At 41.1% G+C, this 27,233-nt stretch overlaps 1 protein-coding gene across 5 annotated transcripts in view; it reads right to left on the minus strand.

Moving 5' to 3' along the window:
• Nucleotides 1-22,120, minus strand: part of ORC5 (origin recognition complex subunit 5) — a 90,457-nt gene extending 68,337 nt beyond the window's left edge. For 3 of the 5 annotated variants that reach the window (XR_014026946.1, XM_081331325.1, XM_081331323.1), the window contains exons 1-5: nucleotides 20,600-20,784; nucleotides 18,486-18,651; nucleotides 16,644-16,736; nucleotides 14,035-14,232; nucleotides 10,450-10,524 (exon numbers count right to left, since the gene is read on the minus strand). Coding sequence is in view for 4 of the 5 variants with exons in the window: in XM_081331325.1 (XP_081187451.1) it covers nucleotides 10,450-10,524; nucleotides 14,035-14,232; nucleotides 16,644-16,736; nucleotides 18,486-18,596 (477 nt within the window). In the remaining variant the exon portion in view is untranslated. Of the gene's footprint in view, nucleotides 1-10,449; nucleotides 10,525-14,034; nucleotides 14,233-16,643; nucleotides 16,737-18,485; nucleotides 18,652-20,599; nucleotides 20,785-22,015 lie in introns of those variants that run through there. The other 2 variants (XM_081331324.1, XM_081331326.1) reach the window with 2 other exon arrangements.
• Between the last annotated feature and the right edge of the window lie 5,113 nt (nucleotides 22,121-27,233).

A 27,233-nucleotide genomic window follows, 5' to 3' on the forward strand; every position in this document is an offset into this window, starting at 1 on the left:
ACAAGGAGTCTCACCTTCCATGATATTCCTTTATTTCGGCAAGCAATTCCAGTTTCCCCAGCAAGCAAAGATCAAAACCATTGTATATTAGGATAGGTGAACAGTATAACAGACCAACACTTTGAACTGACACTTATCAAGATAGAGATAGATAGCGACAAGCAGAGAGAGAAAGAAGTATTCCATGAGTTAGACTTCATCCTCCTCAGGCACTCTCTCTAAGCCCCACGGTCCAAACCGCACATATATTCCACCATCCGGATCCCTTCTTTCCCTTGGAATCCCAGGTGTGTATCCATTTTCCAAAGATCCCTCGAGCATAATCAATTCCTTTTCGATCCTTATCTCTTTCATTGATCTCACAGCCAATTGCCTCATTAAGGGAATTACACACGGGATGAAGGCTAACCCCGCTACTCCACGGAGCAATAGGAACAGCACTTGCTTGACCCATGCGGTTCCTGGTAACCATGAGAACCATTGGTCAGTTCCCTGGAGTCTCTGGCTAATCCTGGACGCTCTGTCTTGCAGATCCTTTGCCACTTCTCTGACCATTCCTGATTTATTCATGTAAAAGCAGCATTCTTCTCCTAAAAAGAGACACAAGCCACCTTTTTCAGCTGTCAGGAGGTCTAGGGCCTGCCTGTTCTGCAAGACTACTTCTGCCAAGGAATCTATTTGGTCTTGTACTTCGACCAAGGTCCCAGCAATCTGAGTTAGCCTTGTTGAAATTCCTCAGAAAGCTGTTTAAACTGGGTTGTAGAATGGGCTAAGCCTCCCACACCTGTTCCAACTGCAGTGCCTATTCCTCGGATAGGTAACAAGGGTATCACTAGAGGTACTCTTTTTTTTGCACATGTCCTATGAGAGGAACAGGGAGGGCTTGTTCCCCATTAACAACACCCATCTTTGGGAAGAGGTGTACCAGAGTACAAGTTCCAGTCTAAGTAGTAGGCAAACATACATACACATTTTCTCCACACAAGAAAAAGACTCCATCCTCTTCCAAACACACTGCCATACTCATGGAAAAGGCATGAAATCTATGATTATACTCATTGCTCCAAACCTGGTTTTAGTCTAGGAATAACACGCTTAGGTTTAGGAGCTGGGGTTGGCCTGGGGTGCACTCCCCACTGGGAAATAAGACCAGGAGTGGGTTTGCTCCGGTCCCTCTTTGCCGAGTATCTCCAGTGGCCCCAAAGCCTGGGCTTTACTTGTCCCTTCAGGTTCTTCAACAGCCCCTGAGCCTTCCTCTAGGGTGAAAGGAACTGTCTGACCATTCTCACAACATTTGGGACTACCATCCATGGCTTTCTTACCCAATAGGCCACTTGTAAATAGTATCCATAGCCATAGGAGATTCATGGTTGACAACCTGAAATAGGTCAATGTCATTTTCTATTATTTCTATTCCACACTCACAGTCACAACAAGGGGAATAATTACAATTACAAGGTTACCACGCCCGGAGGATGGAGGGGATTAGGTGGAATTTGGGAAAGGACAGTATCAGTATTGGATGAATCACAAAGCCTAGTCTTATTTGCTAAATTTAGTATCCACAATCCCAAGACTCCCAACAGACTCCAAAGAACCCACTCCCAGGGTGTTTCAAACATAAGTGTCCACAGAAGATACACACTTTCCTTAGTCACACTTAGTGATTTTAGGTGCAACACTTGTTACTTTGGGTGTGGGGTGATTCCAGAAGAAAAGGTTTCCAATGCAGCAGGTTACAATCAAAATAATTAAGATCACTAATGCCAGACACATTACACCTATGACTATATATTGTCGGACTACCATTTCTCGAGATAGGTCCAACCTACACCACACAAACCATCCCTAACACATTAACACTTGTTTTTCTCCTTGTTTTCAGCCGTACGTAGAGGGTCAGCTTCCGGAGTGACACCAGTAGGGCCTCTTCTGCCCCCGTATGTTGCCTGCCCATTGCCGGTAGGGCAGCTATAGGGGGCGGTTCTTCAAGTGTAGCACTAGAGGACGGGTCTCGTCCTGCTCTGCCTCCCAACAGTCATCAGCTGCGGGCTTAACTCAAGTCCAGTGAATCCAAGACTTGGATTCTAACGCTTTTACTTCTAGGGGAGAACACATGACCACAATATACGGGCCTTTCCATCTAGGTTTCAAGTTTTCCCCTTTCCAGTGTTTTACCCATACTTTGTCTCCCACTTGGATATTATGACTGGGAGTACTCAGAAATGGTGGGCTTAGGGACACACAATAGTGTTGGATTTCTTGTATTTGCTTATTTAACTCTCCCACCATTTGACTCACCCATGAAGTCCCTATTTGACTTAAGTTCCCTACATGATTTTTCAAATTAGTACTCATGAGGGGGAGGTCTTCCAAACATCATTTCATAAGGAGATAGCCTAATTCCCTTTTGAAGGGTGCATCTCACAGACCAAAGTGCTAGTGGCAATGCATCCACCCATTTAAGGCAAGTTTCAAGGCACACCTTAGTCACCTTTTCCTCTATTCTGTCTTGAGTAAAATTCTAGCCACTTCTCATGCATGCTTTGTCTTGGTAAGGAAACATTCAGGCCACCCAGTATAATTACACACCATAACTAGCATTGCTTTATATAGTCCACATTTTGGCATTTCTGTAAAATCAACAACTAAAGAATCCATGGGGTGATATCCCTTAGGCTGGCTTCCTGGCGGAAGAGTAGGTCCTTGTTTTGGATTAACCTGGGCACAGGTATTACATCTCTTGGTTGCATGGGCACACAGCAAGTGAAGGCGATTAATGTACACAATACGACGGAGGGCTTCAGTTAGTGCACTCTTCCCCATGTAAGTAGTTAGCTGAGCTTCTTTTACTACTGGCCAGGTTAAATTCTCAGGGACAAAAATCCTTCCATCTGGGAGTATGTACCACTCTCCCTGTTTGTGTCCTTGCAAGTCTACACTTGCCTGTAATTCCTCAGCTTTGGAATATTTAGGGCTCAGTCCTCTTGGCATTTCTAATGCTACACAAGCTGTCATGTCAGGGTAGGGTTGGCTATCTCGAGTTGCTGATAACCTTGCTTCATCAGCTGCTGTATTTCCTCGGGCTACATCATTTTGTCCCTTTTGATGTCCTTTACAGTGCACGACACTACTCTTTTAGGTCCCTGCACAGCTTTGATGAGTCTTTCAATCAAAAGAGGATGTTTAATTTCTCTTCCTGCTCCTGTCAAGAGTCCTCTCTCTCTATAGAGTGCAGCATGTACATGTAATGTGAGGAATGCATATTCAGAATCTGTCCAAATATTAATACTTTCATCCTGTGCCCTCTCCAGTGCCCGTATTAGAGCCCATAGTTCTGCTGCCTGAGCACTTGTGCCTTTGGGGAGTGGTCCACTTTCTACAACTTCGTCAAGAGAGACTATTGCATAACCAGCATAGCGTTCGCCCGCTGAGACAAAACTGGATCCGTCTGTAAACCAGTTATAGTCCACATTTTTCATTGGCACATCAGTTAAATCAGGTCTGCATGAGAATTGACTTTCTATGACTTGCATACAATTATGTTCAACCTCAGGACCTGGTATTGGCAGCAAAGTGGCCGGATTCAGACCATTTGTTTGTTTCAGGGTCACTTGAGGGTTGTGGATAAGAAGGGCCTGATACTTATAAATTCTGGAATTAGTCATCCATAAGTGTCCCTTTGTCTCTAATATCCCTCGGATTGCATGGCTTGTATAAATTGTGGTTGGTTGTCCAAATGTCAATTTATTAGCTTCCTCTATTAGGAGGGCTGTGGCTGCTAGAATTTTTAGACAGTGTGGCCATCCTTTTGAAACTCCATAAAGTTGTTTTGACAGATAAGCTATGGGCTGTTGCCAACTTCCCTTTTCTTGAGTCAGGACTCCAATAGCCACATTACTCTTTGAGTCCACATACAAATTAAAAGGTTTCTCCAGATTGGGAAGTCCTGTGACAGGAGCTTGAGATAAAACTGATTTTAAAGTCTCAAAACAAAAGGCTCCTTTTCTCCCCCCTTTGTGGACTCATAGAGTGGTTTGGCTAGCAGGGCAAAATTCAGTATGCAATGGGGCGAGGGTAGCTTCTCTGCCGGAGACGAATAGGCACTGCCAGAGGCTTCACTTGGATGACTAGTGGTGCATGCTGGGCTGCATAACCTGGAGGATTATCTTCTGCCCATACTTGGAACACTCCAAATTCCTGCCACGTATCGGGGACTTGAACCTCTTGGGCCACCATCATTCGCCACATCTCATCTGGAAGGTACTTCATTACAAGTGCCATTCTGTCTTCTTCAAATGACAATGTCTCTCCCATTTTTCATAGCAGGTCTCACCCCAGCAAAGGAATAGGATACTCAGGCATATATAAGAATTGATGTTCAATGTCCCATCCATTTAGGGAACATCTCAGGGGCTTCAAAAAAGAATGACGATTAACGGAGCCATCAACTCCTTGCACATTTATGACATCAGTAGAAAAGGGAGCCAATAACTTAGTAACTACAGATCTAGATGCCCCTGTATCTACTAGAAAGGTCACATTATTGTCCCCTATCTTCATTCGGACCAAGGGTTCAGGGGGGGGGGCTTGACTTAACTCTGGTCCCCTTCAGTTTTCAGTCCATTGTTCAGCTGCTGCCAACCCTATGGCCTCAACTATTTCTTGAAATTGGCCTCAGTCTCTATTTTCTCTTTTTTTCTTTTCTTTTCCCCACTCCTGGGTAAAGAACCTCTTCCTGTAGCCATTCCTTTGTCTGTATTCACAAACAAATTGCTTAGTAAAGAGCAACAAAGCAATCCTCACCAAACTCTGGTTGAGTTTGTTTGCACATAAATCTTCACTCAAAACAATATACAGTAACTCATTTATAATCCCAAACTTTTTCTCAACTTCTTCGTTTTAAACAAGGGTTGAATTACAATTCCTTCAATTCTCTTAGGTATTGTTTTCTATCAGTGTGTCCCACACACAGGCATAAAAACATTAAAAAAATAAAAATAAAATGACAACAAAACGCAACTCCAGCAAAATAAATAAAATAAACAAGATTAATAAGATATTGTGAGTTACTGAAATAGTTTTGTATCAAACTGTATATCAACTCTTCGCTCTTAATATAAATTTAGTCAAATTCCAATTTAATCAGATTCCATTCAGATGGAAACAAATTTCCATTAAGTAGGTTAAAACATTAAATTTCACATCCATCCCAGCTTCCTCAAACCAGAATTCTAAACCGAAAAAAATAGTTAAAAAGATTAGACCCCCCTTTTCCTTTCTGTCTCTCTTGCTCTTAAAGCAACACAACCAGCAAAGATGAGAAGACAGAAAAAGAAGAATTACACAAAAATCTCACCACTAACAAAATAGTTTTCTCTTCTTCACATGCATTTCCATGAATTCTCTCACACATCTTCCATGAGACTTTTCATGCAAACACTTATATTGCTTTTTCATTTCACTTTTTAATAAACAAACAAAAGAAATTCTGCAGTTTACTGCTTCTTTCACAGTCTGTGGTGGGGGAGAAACTCTCTCTCACACACACACAGAGGATTATCATATCCACACATTCATTTCCATTCAAACTGCTTGCATAAACAATTTCACATACAGATATTTCATTTCATACTTTCTTCTGACAAATCAATAACTAATATTATAATTACAAGGAGCTGTTCAGAAGCCAATGAGCTCCCTTGTTTGTTGGTTGTTTTTTTTTAATAAGGCCTTTTTATTAATTATTATTATTAGACACAACACAGACACTTAATTATTATTATTAGACACAACACAGACACACAAACACTACCTCCACACTCCTCTAACAAAAATGGACTATATACTGCCTGGGATCCATCAGGCACATAAATTTCTTTTATTAACCTATATGTTTAGTGCTTGACATAGCCAATTTTTAAAACTTCCATATTTTGAGCAAAATGCACTAGTGCTTTTAATAGGATTTCTTGGTGAGTTCCTTGGGCTCCTATCCCTTGAACTTTATTAATGTCATTATCAACATCTGCGGGTTGAACTGGACTCACCACTGGCTGCTGGACTGGAACCACTGGTGGTGGGACTTGAGGCACAGGGTGATACACAGGGACATGGGGGAGGGGCGCATCTTCTTCATAGGGATCAGTTTTTGAAACAGGTATGGTTTCAATCTGACCCTTTTTTTTCCCCCTTGACATCTAATATTTCTATTCATTCGTGCCACACAGACCCGCAGGAATTCTACTCAGCATTTGCAGAGCCATTCAGGATTCTCCTTTACTACTATTTGCCACTATTGATATTGATCTGGGTGACCATAATCTCCACTAAAACCTTTCTTGAAATTCTTCAGCATACATTGAAGAGGTGTCCGAGGGACACTTCCTCTACCACCCATTTTCTAAGACACTGCCACTGACCTGTGGTGCCGGACGTTCCAACGGTCACCAACAGGAACTGCAATGGCTTAACCACCCACACAACACTATCTCTAGGGTCACATTAGGACGCGCTGATCCTGGACCCAGGGGGGTGATCAGGCCCCCTCTTCCACTCTTAGTGGGTCTATAGTCCCTACGTTTTACAACAAATGGGACTATTTCATCCACTTTTTTTTTAAACGAGTGGGACTACCCTTTTTTCAATATACTTGCCTGCAGGCGTCTTCTCCCTCAGACGTCAAGTTCTGGTTGTGGATGACTTATTTTGATTCCGTGCGGGTTCTTGGATCGGTCGGGTGTCCACCAGGCGCCCCCACAGAGTCCTCCGCCTCCTTTCGGAGAAATCGTCCGTGCCGGCTAAAGGAAGACAGGACGACCCCGGCGGGGCCCCAGGTGGTCCGTGCCGTCCTCAGCGAAATATCGCTCCAAGTCCCATCTCTGGGTGCCAGAAAATGTTGCAGAATTAAGAGACTCAGACCTCGGAATCAAAAGAAGTTTGTTTTATTTTGCACGCAAAAGGTTCAGATTAGAAAGCAAAGGCAATGTCTGAACAACTTTCCAGGAAACAAGCAGGTACATTTATAGTCTTCAAAAGTCACAGAACACGGAAATGTAAATTATTAATTCTGATTGGTTACATGAATTACAGGCCCCCTTCTAGCTCATTTCTAGCCCCCCCTTTGCATTGCTAAATTGTTTTGCAAACCTGTCTCTTTGCTAGCATCTAGGTTTCCTGTACCATGTATGTGGTTAGCTACAAGTGAGACATATGTGGTTAGCTGCAACTGAACTGTGTGCTAGCTTATTAGATGTGACCCACAGGTGAACTTGTGGTTTGACATTTTCCATTTCCTTGTTCTTCTTCTTCTAACTAATACACGCATTATTGTCTATGCCTCACTGTTGTGTCCTACCTCACATTTATGACATACAGCATCCATATGTATTATTTATATTTTTCCTTATGGCCTGCCTCACGTGGACTTCAACTCCCAGAATTCCTGAGCCAGCATGGCTCAGCTTGGAAACCTCTCCCTTTCCCCTCAGCGTGGCTGGCTCAGGAATTCTGGGACTTGAAGTCCATGAGTCATAAAGTGGCCTGGGACTAGGGCAGGGGTAGGCAACCTTGGCTCTTTTATGACTCGTGGACTTCAACTCCCAGAATTCCTGAGCCAGCATGGCTCAGCTTGGAAACCTCTCCCTTTCCCCTCAGCGTGGCTGGCTCAGGAATTCTGGGACTTGAAGTCCATGAGTCATAAAGTGGCCTGGGACTAGGGCAGGGGTAGGCAACCTTGGCTCTTTTATGACTCGTGGACTTCAACTCCCAGAATTCCTGAGCCAGCATGGCTCAGCTTGGAAACCTCTCCCTTTCCCCTCAGCGTGGCTGGCTCAGGAATTCCTGGAGTTGAAGTCCATGAGTCATAAAAGAGCCAAGGTTGCCTAACCCTGTGCTAGCCGTTTCCTCACGAGGGAAAAGCCAGGTACAGACAAGGGATTCCTCCTCCTGACTTGAGCTTTTGTGCATTCTAGAATTTTTATTTTAATGCAAAAGGAATGCTAAAAATAAGCCCTGCAATGAAGCGTTGGGAAAGAAAAAAAAAAGAAGAGAAATACCCACGTAGGGGGTGATGATGGAAGGAGAGTAGAAAAAAGAGCAAAAATCCCACATGTTCCTGATCTCTGAAGCTTCGCTGTTATCCGAAATTCTGCCTCCTTAAATTACCAGGGACAAATTAAAATTTCGATCTAAAGACCTTCATGCATCGATTAGATTTTATTCCCCTCCTTTTTGATCCAGGCAATTGGAAGAGAAACAGTTTCACGCTTCCTCCCTCAGGAAAAAACGGCTGTCGATATTTGTACCCCAAGACGTTTATTCTGGTTTTTATTAATATCAGAAGGGCTGATCCGTAGCCTCAAAACGCTTCAGACAACAGACTGTTTAAAAATCTACGAAACTCAAAATAGCCGAACAGCAAAGTTGGAAGGGACCTTGGAGATCTTCTAGTCCAACCCCCCTGCTCAGGCAAGAGGACCTATACCGCCTCGGACAAGTGACTGTCCACTCTCTTTTCAAAAGCCTCCAATGATGGAGCATTCACCGCTTCTGGAGGCAGGTTGTTCCACTGGTTAATTGTCCTGACTGTCAGGATATTTCTCCTTAGTTCTAGGTTGCTTCTCTCCTTGGTTAGTTTCCACCGCAGGTTAAAACATATAAAAATGTACAGATGGTGAAACTATGTTTAAACGGAATTAAAATATTATTTTAATTTTAAAAAAAACCGAACACAAGAATGCAAACAAACACGGTAGACCAACGACAATGCTTTTTTGTTTGTTTTTAAAATCCTTCCTCACGGTCAAAGTCGATGGCTGACTCCTATTGTACCGGACAGAGAATTCCAGGGCGTCCCCAGGTAATCCCGGTGGGCGACGGGGAATCGGATTAATGCAGTATTGAGATTGAAAATTATTACATTCCCAAAGGCCGTGAAAGATGCCGCTGTGAAACCACCGTTGGAAAATCTTCACTTGGGCATAGAAAATTGGAACAAATGTTGTGGTGTTAAGTCTGCAGGTTGCCCAGGATCATTTATGCCGGATGAGCAGCTATGCTATGTGAATTTACAAATTAAATAAGCATCAGAACAACTAATTTCCCCCCCACACACACACACACGTTTATTAGCCTCCACCCACTGGAAAGAGATTGCAATCGCGCAATATGCCTCTCTAATCCATTTGAACTGCTCCAAATGCCCTTAATCCAAAACAAACACATTTCTTCTCCTTGAACTCGAAAGTATTACATCAGATGGTTGCAATGGAAACACATGGAAGTGTCAAAAGTGACTCTTTGCTTTGCTACAAAGATTAATGCACACCTTGAAAAAACCAAAGACGCACGTTTTAACCAGGTTCTCGAATGTCATTTGCCAGCAAGCCTAAGGAAGGGCTGCCCAAATCAGCATTTCTATACTGCAGCTCATTGTAGATTTACAGTTTTAATTCCAGAGGGGGGGGGGAAGCAAAAGGCAATCTTGAAGTAAAAATGAAACAATCGTTTTCTTGCCTTCCAACTGTTCGCACGTGTTCCTTACCATCATCCTGACTTGTTACTTTAAGTACAAAGTTAACAAATAGCTGTTATCCTCTAATTCTTCCATTTTGTTAAAATCTAGCTTACTTAGGTCCTCTGAACCTCTTTCATCTCTACTGACGTATTTACATACCATGATGTTTGTTAGCTGGTAAAACAGCTTCTGCTTGCCCTTAATACACTGAAAAATATCCTTGGATAAGAGTCATGCACAGAACAAGAATTTCCTTTTTACGTACAGTACATATGTATATTACATTACAGACAGTCCAGGACCACATAAAAAATGCAAGAAGTGATTAAATTTTCACATGGATCCTTCCATGTTTGTAAATGCAAAGTAACTTCTGCATCAAGAGGAACGTCAGTAGCATGAAAAATAAAATAGCAAAAAAATAAATTAAAAAAAATATCAAATTTTAATGTAAAAAAAATAAATAAATCACCTGAGCTATTTATCTTTCTCTCTCTCTTCCCCATTTTTGCAAAATTTATACTGATCTTAAGAGCAACACTTCTTATGGGAAGTAAAGTTGTGAATTAACTAAAACTTCAAACAAAATTGCTGGCTCACTCGGCTACTTTGGGTATTAAGAAAATTATCCTGTAAATTTAGCCACATAACTTTTCAAATTGTTGATACATCACAAATGGCAACACAAAAAACAAGTTAATAAAATAAATAACAGTAGTTAAACTCAAAGACACACAATTGATCAAATTTTGCTAGCAAAAAAAGCTGTTTCACATTAAAATTGTCCTGTTAACTCACAAAAATAACTTCATAAAATTTATTCAGATCACCTAGACCTGCCACTTTTAATTTTTAGAAATATACTCATTAAATCAGTCAGGATATACCGGAGATTTCATTCTTAAATAATGAAATGAGGCTAATTTCCTTACCAATTCTTGCAGTCTAAGAAAACCTGGCAGAATATTTCCTTCCAGCTCACGCAGCTGTTCTGCTTTATCCAAAACCTGTAAACAAAAAAAGATGTTACACAAAAATAATAATTTGAAGGTTCTGTTTCTACTACTCAAGTATATTTACCAATACAAACTTTCTCTAAGAGTTCCTCAAATTACATTTTCCTAAGAAAAATGTTTTTTTTCCCCTCAAGCAGGCACAATTGGTTAAAAAGTCCAAGTATTTCAGTTAACTTATTTAATCTCCCTAAAAGCAACTAAAATATGTTTTAATCTTTCATTGGAAGCCACCCAGAGTTGGTTGAAAGATGGGCAGCTATATAAATAAATATTTTAAATAAATTAAATAAAACATTATATTTTGCTTTAAAGAAATAAAGTTAGGTAGGAAGTGATCGATACAAAGCTTAATTGTCTTCTAATAGTTACTAAATTCCTATATCTATATTGAAATAGGTTCTATTACTTTTAAAATTATACCAATTGGCCGTTTAATTTTTAAAGCACTGGATTTCGTAAAAAGATAGGGAAAGAAAACCATATTTTATTTCTGATGAGGCTGGGCTATGCAGAACTTTGAAATCAATTTTCCAAAAATGCCCTTGCTGAATACAAAAAAAATGTTAGGTTTCCATACACTAAATAAACAAATTCCAGAATGTAATCTTTCAATAAGTTATCTCAGTAAGGGGTGCAACGTTTGTATTTTACGACCTTCCTTGCCACAGTTGTTAAGTGAATCACGCAGGTGTTAAGTTAGCAACACGGTTGTTAAGTGAATCTGGCTTCCCCATTGACTTAGCTTGTCAGAAGTTTGCAAAAGGGGATCACGTGACCCCAGGACACAGCAACCGTCATAAACATGGGTCAGCTGCCAAGTGTCTGAATTTGGATCACAACGATAGAGATGCTGAAATGGTCATAAGTGTGAAAAATGGTCACTTTTTCTAGTGCCGTTGTAACTTTGAACTAAATGAACTGTTGTCAGTCAAGAACTACCTCCTCCATATGTATCATTGCAGGGGTAAGCAACCTTGGCTCTTTTATGACTCGTGGACTTCAACTCCCAGAATTCCTCATCCGGCATGGCTCAGCTTGGAAACCTCTCCCTTTCCCCTCAGCCTGGCTGGCTCAGGAATTCTGGGAGTTGAAGTCCACGAGTCATAAAGTGGCCTAGGCCTAGTCCAGGGGTAGGCAACCTTGGCTCTTTTATGACTCGTGGACTTCAACTCCCAGAATTCCTCATCCGGCATGGCTCAGCTTGGAAACCTCTCCCTTTCCCCTCAGCCTGGCTGGCTCAGGAATTCTGGGAGTTGAAGTCCACGAGTCATAAAGTGGCCTAGGCCTAGTCCAGGGGTAGGCAACCTTGGCTCTTTTATGACTCGTGGACTTCAACTCCCAGAATTCCTCAGCCAGCATGGCTCAGCTTGGAAACCTCTCCCTTTCCCCTCAGCCTGGCTGGCTCAGGAATTCTGGGAGTTGAAGTCCACGAGTCATAAAAGAGCCAAGGTTGCCTACCCCTGTTCTACTGTAACAGAATACAGAACATATAAAAATTCACAGACATAGCATATAAAATATGTGTCATAATATTAAATGTCAGAGCAGTGAATTCTTTTAAAAACGCACAGTAGGAGGGATGAGTAAAACGAGGAATAATGTTAAATTATGCCTGAGCAGCTACTGGGGCGGCTAAAGCTTTGGCTGGACATCTTGCTGCTTTGCCCATTGGACAGCAGTGCCCTAAGGATGATGCATTTCATGCAGGGACCCAGGAAACCTTCGGAGGGGGAACTCGGTCACAGTACGATACAAAATTTGGAGCACCTTCCCAAAGTCACAGCGGCTTAAGTAATATCAGATGACGAAAATGCCACATGGCAAGCAGAAATCCTGTGAGTTGAAGTGGCTTTTCCCAATTCCTGTTACGTTAGTTCTTATACATTGTTAGTTGCGAAGTCGTGTCGAGACCCATCGCGACCCCATGGACAACGTTCCTCCAGGCCTTCCTGTCCTCTACCATCTTCTGGAGTCCATTTAAGCTCATGCCTCCTGCTTCAGTGACTCCATCCAGCCACCTCGTTCTCTGTCGTCCCCTTCTTCTCTTGCCCTCAATCTTTCCCAGCATTAGGCTCTTCTCCAGTGAGTCCTTCCTTCTCATTAGGTGGCCAAAGTATTTGAGTTTTAGCTTCAGGATCTGGCCTTCTAAAGAGCAGTCAGGGTTGATCTCCTCTAGGACTGACCGGTTTCATCGCCTTGCAGTCCAAGGGACTCGCAGGAGTCTCCTCCAGCACCACAGTTCAAAGGCCTCAATTCTTTGACCCTCAGCCTTTCTTACGGTCCAACTTTCACAGCCATACATTGCAACTGGGAAGACCATGGCCTTGACTATACACACTTCTGTTGGCAGGGTGAAGTCTCTGCTTTTTAGTGTGCTGTCTAGATTTGCCATGGCTTTCCTCCCCAGGAGCAAGGGTCTTTTAATTTCTTGGCTGCAGTCCCCGTCTGCGGTGATCTTGGAGCCCAGGAACATAAAATCTGTTCTTATACATTAACACTTATCTAAATTGCAAATTACAATTTGAAACACTTGTGGGTAAAGCCGTGAAGGACACGCTGTTCTCACGATAGTCGTAAACAAAGTTTTATTGACGGCATCGATCTCTGGGGGAGAATGAGTCAGTTGGACCCTCCTGCTAAATCATGATTGCTCCGTACCTGTGCTTGGATCTAAGAAGCGTTCAGAAACCCACTGAAAGAGACCGTTCATTTATCTTCATTTTCCCCGAGTTAACCAGGCTGAAATATGTTAATTATTCACCAATGGAACAAAACAGAATTAATTACGTTTTGCCCATTTGTGCTACCAAAACACACGGACTGTCATCAATCTTCATTTAAGTTGCCCCATCACAAATCCACACATTGCAGGTTAATTCACACAAATTTGTTCTGCTCCTATTCGGGGGTCTGTTTTCCTGCACAGCTGAGTGGAAAGTTCTAATTTCGCTCTTAATTCTTCTGATTTATTAACAATTTGCCCGATGCAAAACGATCACCAATTTAATGCTCTTTATCATCTACTTTCAAGTAACTTCAGATATGAGAATGATCAATAACCTTATTAAAATAAAATAAACAAACGTCTCTCTAAAACCAGCTTTATTATTCACAGTTTCTTCCCTGGAACAGATCAGTAAAACCTCACGACACATTTTTCATTTTTTTGAGGGGGGGGGCTTCGATTTCTGTAAATAAGAAATATTTTTCCTTAAATAAAAAGTGACGTCCTCAGAACTACACGGCTCAATGTGTAAGAAAAAGGAACTGTGCATTTCAGGTAAGCTGTGTTTTTACTTTTCACGTTAGAGCTAATTACATTTTATTAGCAGCGTGGGACACCCTGTAGGGCAACAATATTCTTCCTATTATTGTTAACTAACTATATAACAAAACAATTGAGCTCAGCCAATTGCAAGGCAACAACAGTAGGCATGCTTCCTGTGCAAAACATTCATGCATTTTTATCTGAATATATCGCAGTGTGAAATAGCTACTTACAACATATATCGTCTGATTCTGCAGATCGGGTGTCAAGGCCGCCTTTTTAAATAAACGCACGAAATCATTGAATGTGTCGCAGGATACAAAGGAAGGATTTTCTTCTTGGATGGAGAGGCATTGCAACTGTCTCAATATTTCTTCCAGAAGTAATCTGGAAGTGAAACATTCGGCACAATTCACAAACACATGGGGAAGCTGAAAAGAGAGAAGACAAATACAGGTTTTCTTCTGTTTATTATTACAAGGGCCTCCACAGCAAACCTAACTTGGGATTGTTTACAAAGTAAGGAAACAATAAGAAAGCAACGTCTAAGACTCAAAAGATATGTTAACTCGCTGATTACAGTTGATTTGTAAAAAAAAATCACTAAAGAACTAAAATCAGAAGTGAAGGCTGCATGGTCATGCCATCCTGAGAACACCATATATAATCATGAATATTATAGGTCCATCGATGTACAAGCCAACTCTAGAAATTACAACCGAAGTACCAGGAAAAATGTGTCATGTATAATTAAGCTGACATCTGAATTTTAAAACACAGTGACAGGTGAGAAACTGCAAATTGTTACCTTATCATTTATAAGACCATGCAATTTTAAGGCTGTGACAGGCTTTTTTTAAAAAAAATCTAACCTCTGGTCTGCAATTTTTGGGAGTGTATTTTGCAACCTAAAATTCTCAGCTTATATAAAGTAAGTCCCATTCAGATTTACAAATTTTCAGCACAGCTCACTGCCCTGCTTTAAAATGCATTTCATTGCTAAGTACTTAACGATTGGGATTGATATATATCAATCAATATACGGTAAAATGTATTTTACTTTACATAAAAGTAAAAAAAAAAAGGAGTCTCTGTGGATTTTACTTCGCTAGTCATTGCCAACTATAGGGGGGCAATGCTCATCTCTGTTTCAAGGCCATGTCTCTGTCCGAAGACATTCCCGCCGTCATGTGACCATCACAAGGTGCTGTTACCTTCCCACCAAAGTGGTACCTATTGATACCTGGCTCTTTGAGCTATCTGGTCTGGACTGAGGGGTTTAATGTTTTTAAATTGTGATTTAATTTTTGTGGCTAGACTTAATTTAATTTATTTTAATTTACTTTAATTTTATATTGGATTGTTTTTAAATTTTGCCTTGTAAACCGCCCTGAGTCCTTTGGGAATAGGGCGGTATATAAACCGAATAAATAAATAAATAAATAAATAAATAAATAAATAAATAAATAAATAAATAAATAAATAAATAAATTTGCATGCTTTCAAACTGCTACCCAAAACCAGCCACCCAATATTTATTTATTTTATTTATTTTATTTTATTGGATTTGTATACTGCCCTATTCCCGTAGGACTCAGGGCGGTTTACAGGGCAGTTAAAACCATGAATACAAAAAATTAAAAACAATTAAAACAATTAAATTAAATTCAAGCCCCAAGAGTAAATCTAAAACCCAGTTAAATTAACAACCCCACAGTCTGGACCAAACAGATCGAAGAGCCAAGTTTTCAGGTCCCGGCGAAATGAGCGAAGGTCGGGGGCAGTCCTAAGTTCTGTGGGTAGTTGGTTCCATAGGGCAGGCGCACCCACAGAGAACGCCCTTCCCCTGGGAATAACCCGCCGGCATTCATTAACCGGCGGTACCCTGAGAAGGCCCTCCCTGTGGGGGCGCACAGGACGATGGGAAGATGATGCTGGCAGCAGGTGTTCCCTTAGATAGTCTGGACCCAAGCCATTTAGGGCTTTATAGGTCATTACCAGCACCTTGAATATAATGACTTACTGTAAATTGATAGCAATATGCAATGCATGCAGTTATGTACAAAAAGACACGGTGAAAAAAGATAACAAATTAATCACATTCAACCACCGTTATAAATAAGAGCTGGGGAAAATTCAACATAGCATCAATGCATCCGAGAAGACCCACGGTGGGAATTCAGACTAGGATGTGACAAAAATCAGAAACTTGATGAGTCTACTGGTAAAAAAAAGTAAACAATAAACACTATTTATTTGGCTTGCCCTTTTTCTAAATACAACTCTTTCTTTCTAAGGACAAGGAAGTATACATTTTTTTAAAATCCCATTTATATCCCGCCCTTCTCCGAAGACTCAGGGCGGCTTACAATCTAAGAAGCACAAATCAATGTGCTTAGCAATAGCCTTCATTCTATGTATATACCTGCTTATTAGGGCTTTCAGCCCCCCCCCCCAAGCGGCATTTTTACAGTCAGCTTATTGCCCCCAACAATCTGGGTCCTCATTTTGAGCATAGATGGATCGCAATTCACAATTACTGACACTTGGCTAAATGGCAGCTGCAGAAAATTGTTAATTTGCTGGCCATTTGCCCTACTCACCTTCACCCAAATAGAAACAAATAGAACTGTGGTTTTCTGGATTATTTTTATGCTTTGGCCACATCCTGCCAAAATGTTTCTGGACAATCCCACTTAACATAAAGAATGTTAAGATGTTTCTCTATATCAAATGTGAATCCCTGCTTAAAGGAAGCAACAAAAAAAATAACATTTCCGGTTTTCTTCAAAATCCTTTTATTTTTTTAAACAGAAAACTGATAAAAGTAGATCAGTCTTACCTCCAAGATTTTTAGAAGGGTCTGCACCACATAAGTCTTTCCACTGGATGTGTGTCCATATATGAAAAGGGCTGGAAAGCTAAAATGTTGGCGCTAGGAAATAATATATACATACATATTTAGGAAGGTTGTTTGTTTGTTTTTTACTTTAAGCATACCCTATCCTTTGTTTAAATGGTTTTGAGGACTTTGACTCATTTTTTTAACATTAGCTGAACAATGATTGATCTTGCTTAAAAATGCAGCAGCTACCTTTTCTCAGGGCAAAAGCATTCCTATTACATCAAATACTAAGGAATAAGGTTCAAAAACATTAATGGCCTGAAGTCAGCATCGAAACTCCAAAATCGCTACACTATCCATATGGTCAAATTAAGGCAAGGTCAGGGGGGAAAACTACTAATAATTGACTGTAATTACTTCTGTATAAAATGGATTCTCCAAATGCATGCACCAATGGCTCTTTCTCACCAAATATACCTACAGAGAAATGCAAATTTTTGACAGCCACAGCAAAGTGAGAAGGAGACACAGGCAGAAAGAAAGAGAGACACAAGAGACATACAGAGACGGAAAGACAAGCGACGTACAAAGAGAGACACAGATAGACAGACAGACAGACACAGACAGACAAACAGAGAGAAAAAGTGAAAACAAAAACTGAATGAGGCTTGGTGGAGCAGCGGGCTAATGCCTCCTTAAGTAACACCAGCTGCCTGCAATTAGTGCAGGTTCGCATCCCACCAGGCTCAAGGTTGACTCAGCCTTCCATCCTTCCCAGGTAGGTAAAATGAGGACCCAGATTGTTGGGGGCAATTAAGCTGACTTTGTAATAATGCCGCTTGGTGTGTGTGTGTGTGAAAGCCCTAACAAGCAGGCATATACATAGAATGAAGGCTACTGCTAAGCTTGTAAGCCGCCCTGAGTCTTCGGAGAAGGGCGGGATATAAATGGAATTAAAATAAATAAAATAAATAAATAAATAAAGGACCTTGAGAAGGAAGGGGGGGAAAAAAGGAACCCAGAACGTTAACATCACAAATAGTTAAACGTTGGCAGGCAAGTGGATCTTCCCAAACCTCGTCTTCAAGGTGCCATCTTCAAAGGCACCTTTTGAAAGGCACGGTCTCTCTCTCTATGGCGATTCTCAGTCAGTCATCCAGGTCAAGGCTGTCTCAAGGTGCTTTTCAAAAGGCAACTGGACTTCCTTGGGGTTCTTCCCTAACGTTTCCCTTCCCATCCAAGAAGCTTCTTGGATAAAAAGTGAAACATTAGGGGGGGGGGAATCGCAAGAAAATGCAGTTTGCTTTCTGAAAAACACCTTTGGGACAGCATTGCCTCTGCTTATTCTCACTTCCTGCCCATTGCTCTAAGCAGACAGAAGGAGACCTCACCGTGTACCTCACTCACACGTAATTGTTTCAAAATAATACATCTTCAATTTCAATCCCAGTAACAAGTCCGTTCCTTGTTAATTCTTTTGACGGGGGGCAGAAAAACGAAATCTCGTGTAAAGAGACAACGGCAGTTCCGGTAAAGAGCTAAACAAGAGGTGTGTGGCCGCACCCCACCAAATACTCATAACAACCCTAAAAACAAAAAACCCCTCATAATAACCACCCTTCTTTTACACGAGCTTCCTGGAAAGTGAAAAGTTTAAACTGATGTTTTTCGTCCCAGATGTGAGGGGTTGAAAGCATCTTAAAAATGACCCTTCCTTTTACAATACGAAACATGAGGCCTCAAAGTCAAAAAACGAGACCCAGCATCTTATCAGAAAAAGGGTATATAAGTATACATACATACATACATATTTATATATATATATATAAAAAGGGGCACCTCTCCAAATATTGACAATAAAGTGGATGCTTGAGCTTCTCGACAGGGTATCATGTTTTCCAGTTGAAGCAATTTTGCTTCGGGATACTCTGGGTGTTTCAAAGCTGACATTTTAGCGTCTTTCGGTGGCTCCGTCTTACAGGCAGCTTCAAGAATGAAGGAAGACCTGAGAAACGAAACAGAACATATTGGCTATGTACTAAGTGACATTATTTTCAATCAGGCTACATACAACCTGTTTTATTAAAAATAACAAAGCATTACGGCCACCTGAGGCGTTCACTTCTAGCTCAATATTTGGAGGGGATGGTCGAAGTACTCCATAAACACAGGCAGTCCTCAACTTGCCACCACAACCGAACCCAAAATTTCCGTTGCTAAGTGAGACCGTTGTTAAGTGAGTTTTGCCCCATCTGACGACATTCCTCGCCACGGTTGCTAAACAAATCACTGCAGTAGTTAAATTAGTAACAGGGCTGTTAAGCGACTCTGGCTTCCCCCGTCGACTTTGCTGGGCGGAAAGTCGCAAAAGGAGATCACGTGACCCCCCTAGGGACGCTGTCTATATGAGTCAGTTGCCAAGCGTCCAAATTTTGAGATCACGTGACCCTGGGGATGCTGCAATGGCGGCAACTGTGAAAAATGGTCCTAAATCATTTTTTTGCAGTGACGCTGTAACTTTGAACACTCAGTAAATGAACTGTTGTTAAGTCGAGGGCTACTTGTATAACATTAGCCAGATTGAGGCAAAGCAGAACAGGACCTCACCAAGATTTTCTGACCTCTACACCAGGGTAACTACAATGAAAATCCAGAAAACCAGATTTTTTTCTCCCCTATATTATTAATTATATGTCCAGTATACACAAGGTAAGTAATCTAACAGGCTAATAGAAATGCATAGTTTTTGTACAACTGTATTGTACAAAAAGAACAAGTAGGCTGTAGTACTGCAATTAATGCACTTTAAATATATATTCAACAAGGCTACATTTACAAGATCGGCTTACTCACAATTATGTGAGCTACACTTGATTCACATTTCAAAATCTGCATAACACATTCACCATAATCCAACAGGCCGATCAGAATGACATCCTAGCCTAGAATATATTACCGCAACTGGGCAGTCTTGTTTAAAAACATATAATTTCTTCAAGAAGAAAGCAGATGAAAAATTTAAGGAGGAAAAAATTCTTAATGTGATTTTTTGTTCTTAAAAATTAAAGTAAAAAATGTGGTTTTCACTATATATATTGATGATGGTAGTTATTAGTGTACTGAAGATAATATAGTAAAACCGTATTTTTTCATGTTTTAATCCTGTTCTGTATATTGCCTAAATTCACTATGATCAAGGCAGCACAGAATCCGTTAAATACATACATACATACATACATACATACATACATACATACTAGGATAAATTCAGAAATTTAGTACTTCCTCCATGCTATTTAATATTGATATTAGCACTATTATATTATTTGCCTGTCCTTCATAAATTAAGAATTCTATTCTTCTCTGCCAAATGGCTTATTTAATACATATTTAATTGCTTACATTACACATAAAATACTTTCAAATTTTCTTGTAGGGATATAGAGTATGACAACAAAGATGAAAGGAACATTTGATGCTTATTGAATGTAAGATTACATTAATTTTTTTAACTCTTAATTATAAGAGATGTAAGTACGGCTACCATCTTGACATTTTATTAAAAATAAGTGATCACTACAGTGATTGCTCATTGTAAATTCTGGATGGTGAAAAGAAGAAAACTATCCTTGTCTTAAAGATAATAATCAAGTCTTATTTTAGATTGATATGTTGTGCAAACGTATAATCTAAAGCTGGTATATACTTCAGTGTGCTGCTCAAATTCAAAAGCTAAGTTAACCAGGAATAGTGGGAGAGAAATTATCATGATAGATTAAGTTAAAACTTAAGCCAATTTTTTCTAATGAAAATTAAGTTCAGCTAACTGGGGGATGGATGGCTCCTTCTGTGCTACAGGTAATCCTCAATTTACGACCACAACTGAGCCCCAAATTTATGTCACTAAGCAAAACATTTAAGTTAATTTTGCCCCATTTTAGGATCTTTCTTACCACAGTTGTTAAGTGAATCACTGCAGTTGTTAAGTTAGTTAACACGGTTGTTAAATGAATCTGGATTCCTCCATTGACTTTGCTGGTCAGAAGGTTGCAAAAGGGCATCACATGACACTGCAACCGTCATAAATATGAGTCAGTTGTCAAGCGTCTGAATTTTGATCACATGACCATGGGGATGCTGTAACGATCAGAAGTGTGAAAAACCAATCCCAACTCAGTTTTTTCAGTCCCGTTATAACTTCGGTCACTAAATGAACTGTTGTAAGTGGAGGACTACCTGTAATCTGACAAGATCTAGAGACACCCAGGCTGGAGAAGCTAAAACTTACACCTGACCTTTCGTTTGCACACCGAGATAGACAGACAGATAGAAGATAGACATAGATGATGGATGGATGGATAGATGAATAGATATAAATCTATCGATAGACATAGTTGACATAAATGATATATAATAAATATGAGATATGATATATAGATGATAAAATATCAGATATGATAGATTGATAGATGTAGATAGAGATATGATAAGAGATATGATAGATATCATAGGTAGATAGAGATATGATTGATTATAGATAGATGTAGATAGTTATGATACATATAGGTAGAGGTATGATTATAGATAGATGTAGATAGAGATGATAGAGATGATGGAGATACGATAGATACCAGAGATATTATAGCGATATGATTGATGAGATGAGAGATAGATAGATAGATAGATAGATAGATAGATAGATAGATAGATAGAGATAGATAGATAGATAGATAGATAGATAGATAGATAGATAGATAGATAGGACAGACCTTTGTCTTTTTTTTACCGTGGGCACATTGGCACACATTAAAAATGAAATTGAGTTGCTTGCTCTCAAAGTGTAAACATACATAACACACATTTAAACATGCTAAGTACAACCTATGTATAAACCTACACCCTTACATATAAATAACATATAAATATTAATCACAGTCCATCTTGAATACATAACCAATACCAGCGCCAGGCTCGTAGGCCTTTCTAGGAAGGGTCGAGGAGGAGGGGGGGGTTAGGGCAGCCCCAAGCCAGGCCTTCCTCCCTCCATCACCCCGAGAGATTTGGAGGATGGAAGCAGAAAGGCTGCGAGGCCGAGGCAGGAAAACTGAGGCCACTTTACGACTTGTGGACTTCAACTCCCAGAATCCCTCAGCCAGCCAGGCTAAGCCACAGCGGCTCAAGGAATCCTGGGAGTTGAAGTCCACAGGTGGCAAAGTTGCCATAGTTTCCTCACCGCTACTTGGGAGATGGCGGCGGCCACCTGGGCGGCAAAGCCGACCGCGCAAAGCCAGGCGACGCTCCCCGAAAGGCCCCGCCAGGATCGAAAAGGGGCTGAATTTGCCTCTTCCCGCCACGCCTCAGAAACCTACCGCCGCCGCCGCCGCCGCCGCTAAAAGTGCGGGAAAAAGCAAGACGAAAACGCCAAAGCTTCTCCCACAGCGCGAGAGCTACGTCATAAAAGAGCTTGATTGAACCGCTCCGCCGTCACTCAGACAGGCTTCCCAATAGGAGTGCGCGTTGATCTCGGGGGGGAGGGGTGGGAGGACCGGTTGGGTATAAAAGCTCTCCGCCGGCGCGTTGCCTTGCCACAAGTGGCTTTGTTGTTGAGGGTGTTGTGTAATTTTAGATTTAGATTTAGATTTTATTAGATTTATATACCGCCCTTTTCCCCGTAGGACTCAGGGCGGTTTACAAGGTGTTTAAAACATCAATACAAAAATTAAAAAACATTAAGGTGGTGCTTATTATTCTCCCCAATGGGGAATAGCACCTGTTCACTTTCTGGTTTTATATTGGTGGGAGAGGGCAATTGTGACAGAAATTGAGTATTTGCAGTGCCTGGAATAAAAACCATCAAAGAAGCGAAATTGTTCTGCGTTTGTCACCCTGCAAATGAGAATTTCATTCTGATCCGCACAGGGCTAGAGAGGGGAGGGGTGGGGGAGAAAGATGCTGAGAATTGAGCAAAAGTCTCATTCCCCCTAAGAATATCACCCAATAACGTTTGAGGGTTGTGAATTAAATAATCCATCTTGCTCAGAACAGGGAAATGGAAGAAAATAATTTCTGGATTAGGAAAGCCATGCAGGATAGACGGACAGGGTTTTCGTGCAGGCACACATCCATAAAACCTACTTTTCGTGCATCAACAAAATTGTGGATGAATTCACGCACCAAAACAAGCATGTAGGGCAGAATGCAATCTCATATTAATTGCCGACATACCAGGCAGTAGTCATATCCATAGACTCTCCCGATGATACCTTTAGGCAGATCCAGTTATTAGCAAAATAAAGGTTTTCATTTCAACATCACCCTGTCAACAAAAGTGTGTATAGTCAAGGCCCTGGTCTTCCCAGTTGCAATGTATGGCAGTGAAAGTTGGACCATAGGCTGAGGGCCAAAGAATGGAGGCCTTTGGACTGTGGTGCTGGAGAAGACTCCTGCGAGTCCCTTGGACTACAAGGTGATCAAACTGGTCAGTCCTAGAGGAGATCAACCCTGACTGCCCTTTAGAAGGCCAGATCCTGAAGCTAAAACTCACTTTGGCCACCTAATGAGAAAGAAGGACTCACTGGAGAAGAGCCTAATGCTGGGAAAGGTTGAGGGCAAGAGAAGAAGGGGACGACAGAGAACGAGGTGGCTGGATGGAGTCACTGAAGCAGTAGGCGTGAGCTTAAATGGACTCCAGAAGATGGTAGAGGACAGGAAGTCCTGGAGGAACATTGTCCATAGGGTCACGATGGGTCGGACACGACTTTGCAGCTAACAACAACAACAATTTCAACATTTCCTGTTGCAAAGGTGAAATAGGGACGAATCCCCTGGAGAGTAGCCCTTGGACTTAAATTCTTTGCCCTATAGCAGAATATTTAGAAGGTAATACCTTCTGGTTAAGAGTGTGAAGAATTAACACCAGGGCATTATTTTAAGAATATTATTGTTACTGCATAGACATTCTCTGTAGCTTTGCAGGAGAGCCGCAAAGAAAGGAAACCATGATGGTTATTTTTGTACAATCTGCTGACCGAAGTAGTGTGTTGTTTTGAAAAAAATTGATTCCATTTTCACATGAATAAAGTAGAATATTGCCAAGAATTCTCGGGAAGTTCTCAACAAAGATGTGAAGTTTGAATTTTTTTTTGAATATTCCATGGTGTAATTTCCCATTTCTTCCATTTCACAATTTAATTGGTTTTCCCCGTGAGATGTTTTTCCTGGTCCAGAATAAAGTTGCTGCAGAAAGGCAAAGCCATTTCTTTGAGGCTTTTCTGAGGCACTGTATTTTGAAAAACGTCCAGCTGTACAAAGAACGATATTTAAATAAAATGAAAAATCCTTAAATGATATCCTTTTTATAATATTTTAATCTGTGTGATTTCAATCCTTTAATATTTTCATATTTTATTTGTTTTATAACTTGCAAGCCATGTAAGGGAGATGGGCAGCACAAACATTTAATAAATGTATAATATCAAAATGTATCTTCTTTTCTAACTGGTGTCCCTCCATAAAGGCGAAATTTCAAAATAGATAAAAGGGGAAATTAGAGTCAGTAAATCATGTTTATTTAAATAAAATGAAATAAAATTGCAAAATAGTTGGCTTATCAATGAGAACAGACAACATTAATTAAAATAAAATGAGGAAGCCTATAACCACACAAGACAATCAGAACAAAAGAGAAATGCCTGTCTGTTTTCATCTGCAAACAGCTAGTTGTGTATTTAAGTAATTTAAGACCTGAGTGGTTTTAGGAATCTCATTTTAAATGACAGATGGATTTGTTCAAATGTGGAATTGTTTCCAGCTACATGACTTTTGTTCTTTACAATCCTGATTTTGGCTGCTAGATCAACAGAGTTCTGCTGGTATAACAGATATTAGCATGTCCTATTTACACTGAAACAGGGACGCAGTGGCTCAGTGGGTTAGGACGCTGAGCTTGTAGATGAGATGGTCAGCAGTTTGGCGGGTCGAATCCCGAGTGCCGCGTAACAGAGTGAGCGTCCCAGCTTCTGCCAACCTAGCAGTTCGAAAGCACGTAAAAATGAAAGTAGAAAAATAGGGACCACTACGGTGGGAAGGTAACAGCGTCCCATGCGCCTTTGGCGTCTAGTCATGCTGGCCACATGACCACGGAGACGTCCTCGGACAAGCGCTGGCTCTTCGGCTTTGAAACGGAGATGAGCACCGGCCCCCAGGGTCGGAAACGACTAGCATGCATGTGCGGGGGAACCTTTACCTTTACCTTTATTTACACTGATGTGTTTCATCAGTCATCTTTGTTGCTCTTCTCTGTACTCATTCTGTCTCCACACCTAGAAGTAAGGAGAAATTTCCTGACAGTGAGAGCAATTAACCAGTGGAACAGCCTGCCTCCAGAAGCTGTGGATGCTCCAACACGGGAAGTTTTTAAGAAGAGACTGGACAGCCATTTGTCTGAAATGATACAGGGTTTCCTGCCTGAGCAGGGGTTTGGACCAGAAGACCTCCAAGGTCCCTTCCAACTCTATGATTATGATTATGATTATTTTGATGTAGGTCATGTTCCATGACTCCCGTGCTTTATATATATAATTCCTCAGTGGCAATCGGCATTAACTGGAGGACCCCGTTACATATTATCCTATAAATCTGATTGCACAGAAGCTGAAAGGATTTGGAAGAAGAGATTTAACCTTGTTGCATCTCTGATGTTGAGTTTGTTTAGATGCCAGAATAGTGAAAACGGGTGTGGAGTCTTCTTGGAATTGCTGAATTTGCGCCACTCAGGTGACCCTGAGGACACAGGTAAACCTCCAAGTGGCCTCAACAACTCTCAAAAAGGATGCAAATGACCAGCTCTCTGCAAGGAGTATAAATCCTTCCACTCCCCATCATCCAGTCGGAGCTGAAGAAGCTTCTTGGATGAGAAGCGAAACGTCTTCAAAGAAAAACAAGGAAGTCCCGTTTCCTCCTGAAAAAAAGCACCTTTGGGGAAACTACGACCTGGATGACTGAGAATCTCCATAGACATTTACACACTCAGATCTTTTGGGGAAGCAGCGAAAAAACCAGCGTCAGAAATAATAGGAAGTTAGTGTAGACCTTATAAATCTGGGATGTTTTACGGAAACGAGGCGAGGGGGGGGTGGTGGAAAAAAATTGAATTCCTGCAAGCTTGAGATAGTGCAGCTGCTCACACCAGCCGGCTGTACATCTTGATAATCATCAAAGTCTTCAGTCTTCCTCCGGTTGGCCAAGGTGTCTGGTTCGTGATATTTCACAGCTAGTACAAAGATGGACCGGGGAATGAATGGAGACCTATATCTGTTGATCAAACCAACGGCAGCCAAGCTCGTAAGTCAGGAAGATTGATGGAGTAAAGCAGGCGGATCATTCGGGTCAGATGTGCAATCAGCAAATCTTCCCCAACCCCGTAGGAGCTGCTTGCCTTTCTTAGAAATATGATATTGATGCTGAGTGCTGATATACTTTTTAAGCTGTTCTCCCCTGCCTCTTCCTTTAGCACTTCTCTAAAAAAAAAAGTAAAATCCAGTAGCTTGACCCTGTATAAAAATTATTTCACTTTTGCCCCTCCTTTGATGTCAAACTTCGCCCTAAAATTTTGAACCGGGCAGCGACGGAAAAAGACTGAAGATATGCCATCCATTCATTTCTAATTTGGAAAAAAACCCCAATTGAAATGGATGCTTCAAACAGGGCAAGAATTCGGCATCACCATCCCTCGAAGCGTAGCTTTGGTGTATTGTAAATTTTCCCCTCTGCTTGTGCAGAATAAAATATGTGGATATAATATTCAAGAAGATCTGCCTTCATTATCCTTGGTAGCGTGGCAGCATGGTCATAGCATATTTCTGATGTTTTCATACATCTGTAACATCCATCTCTCAATATACATCAACGTTGGGGTATTCACTAAAATATATATTTTAGGTTACATAGCATCTTAAAAAGGGACGCGGTGGCTCAGTGGGTTAGGACGCTGAGCTTGTCGACCAGAAGGTCGGCAGTTTGGCGGGTCGAATCCCGAGTGCCGCGTAGCAGAGTGAGCGCCTGTTACTCGTCCCAGCTTCTGCCAACCTAGCAGTTCGAAAGCACGTAAAAATGCAAGTAGAAAAATAGGGACCACTACGGTGGGAAGGTAACAGCACTTTGGTGTCTAGTCATGCCAGCCACATGACCACGGAGACTTCCTCGGACAAACGCTGGCTGTTCGGCTTTGAAACGGAGATGAGCACCGGCCCCTAGAGTCGGAAACGACTAGCACACATATGTGGGGGAACCTTTACCTTTACCTAGCAAAAAGCTAGAAATTATATTGGTGCCATCAAATAGCCCTCCCCCCCAATTGATACGCCGAGGGAATTATCTCTGCAAATATGACTAGCTGAACTCACTTGTTTTTAGGATCTGTCTGGAAAGCAAAAGAGAGAGAGAGGCTCTAATTGGGGAAAAAGGTTATATAAATTGTACATTAATGTAATTCCTATAGAATCATGTGGCTGGATGATATTCTTCAAAGATTCTTTTATCTCTAAAAAAATATAGATGTTGTTTTCAAAGCTTCTGGGCTCTCTTATA

The sequence above is a fragment of the Vipera berus genome (assembly GCF_964194415.1).
Source record: "Vipera berus genome assembly, chromosome: 6".
NCBI classification, from domain to species: domain Eukaryota; kingdom Metazoa; phylum Chordata; class Lepidosauria; order Squamata; family Viperidae; genus Vipera; species Vipera berus.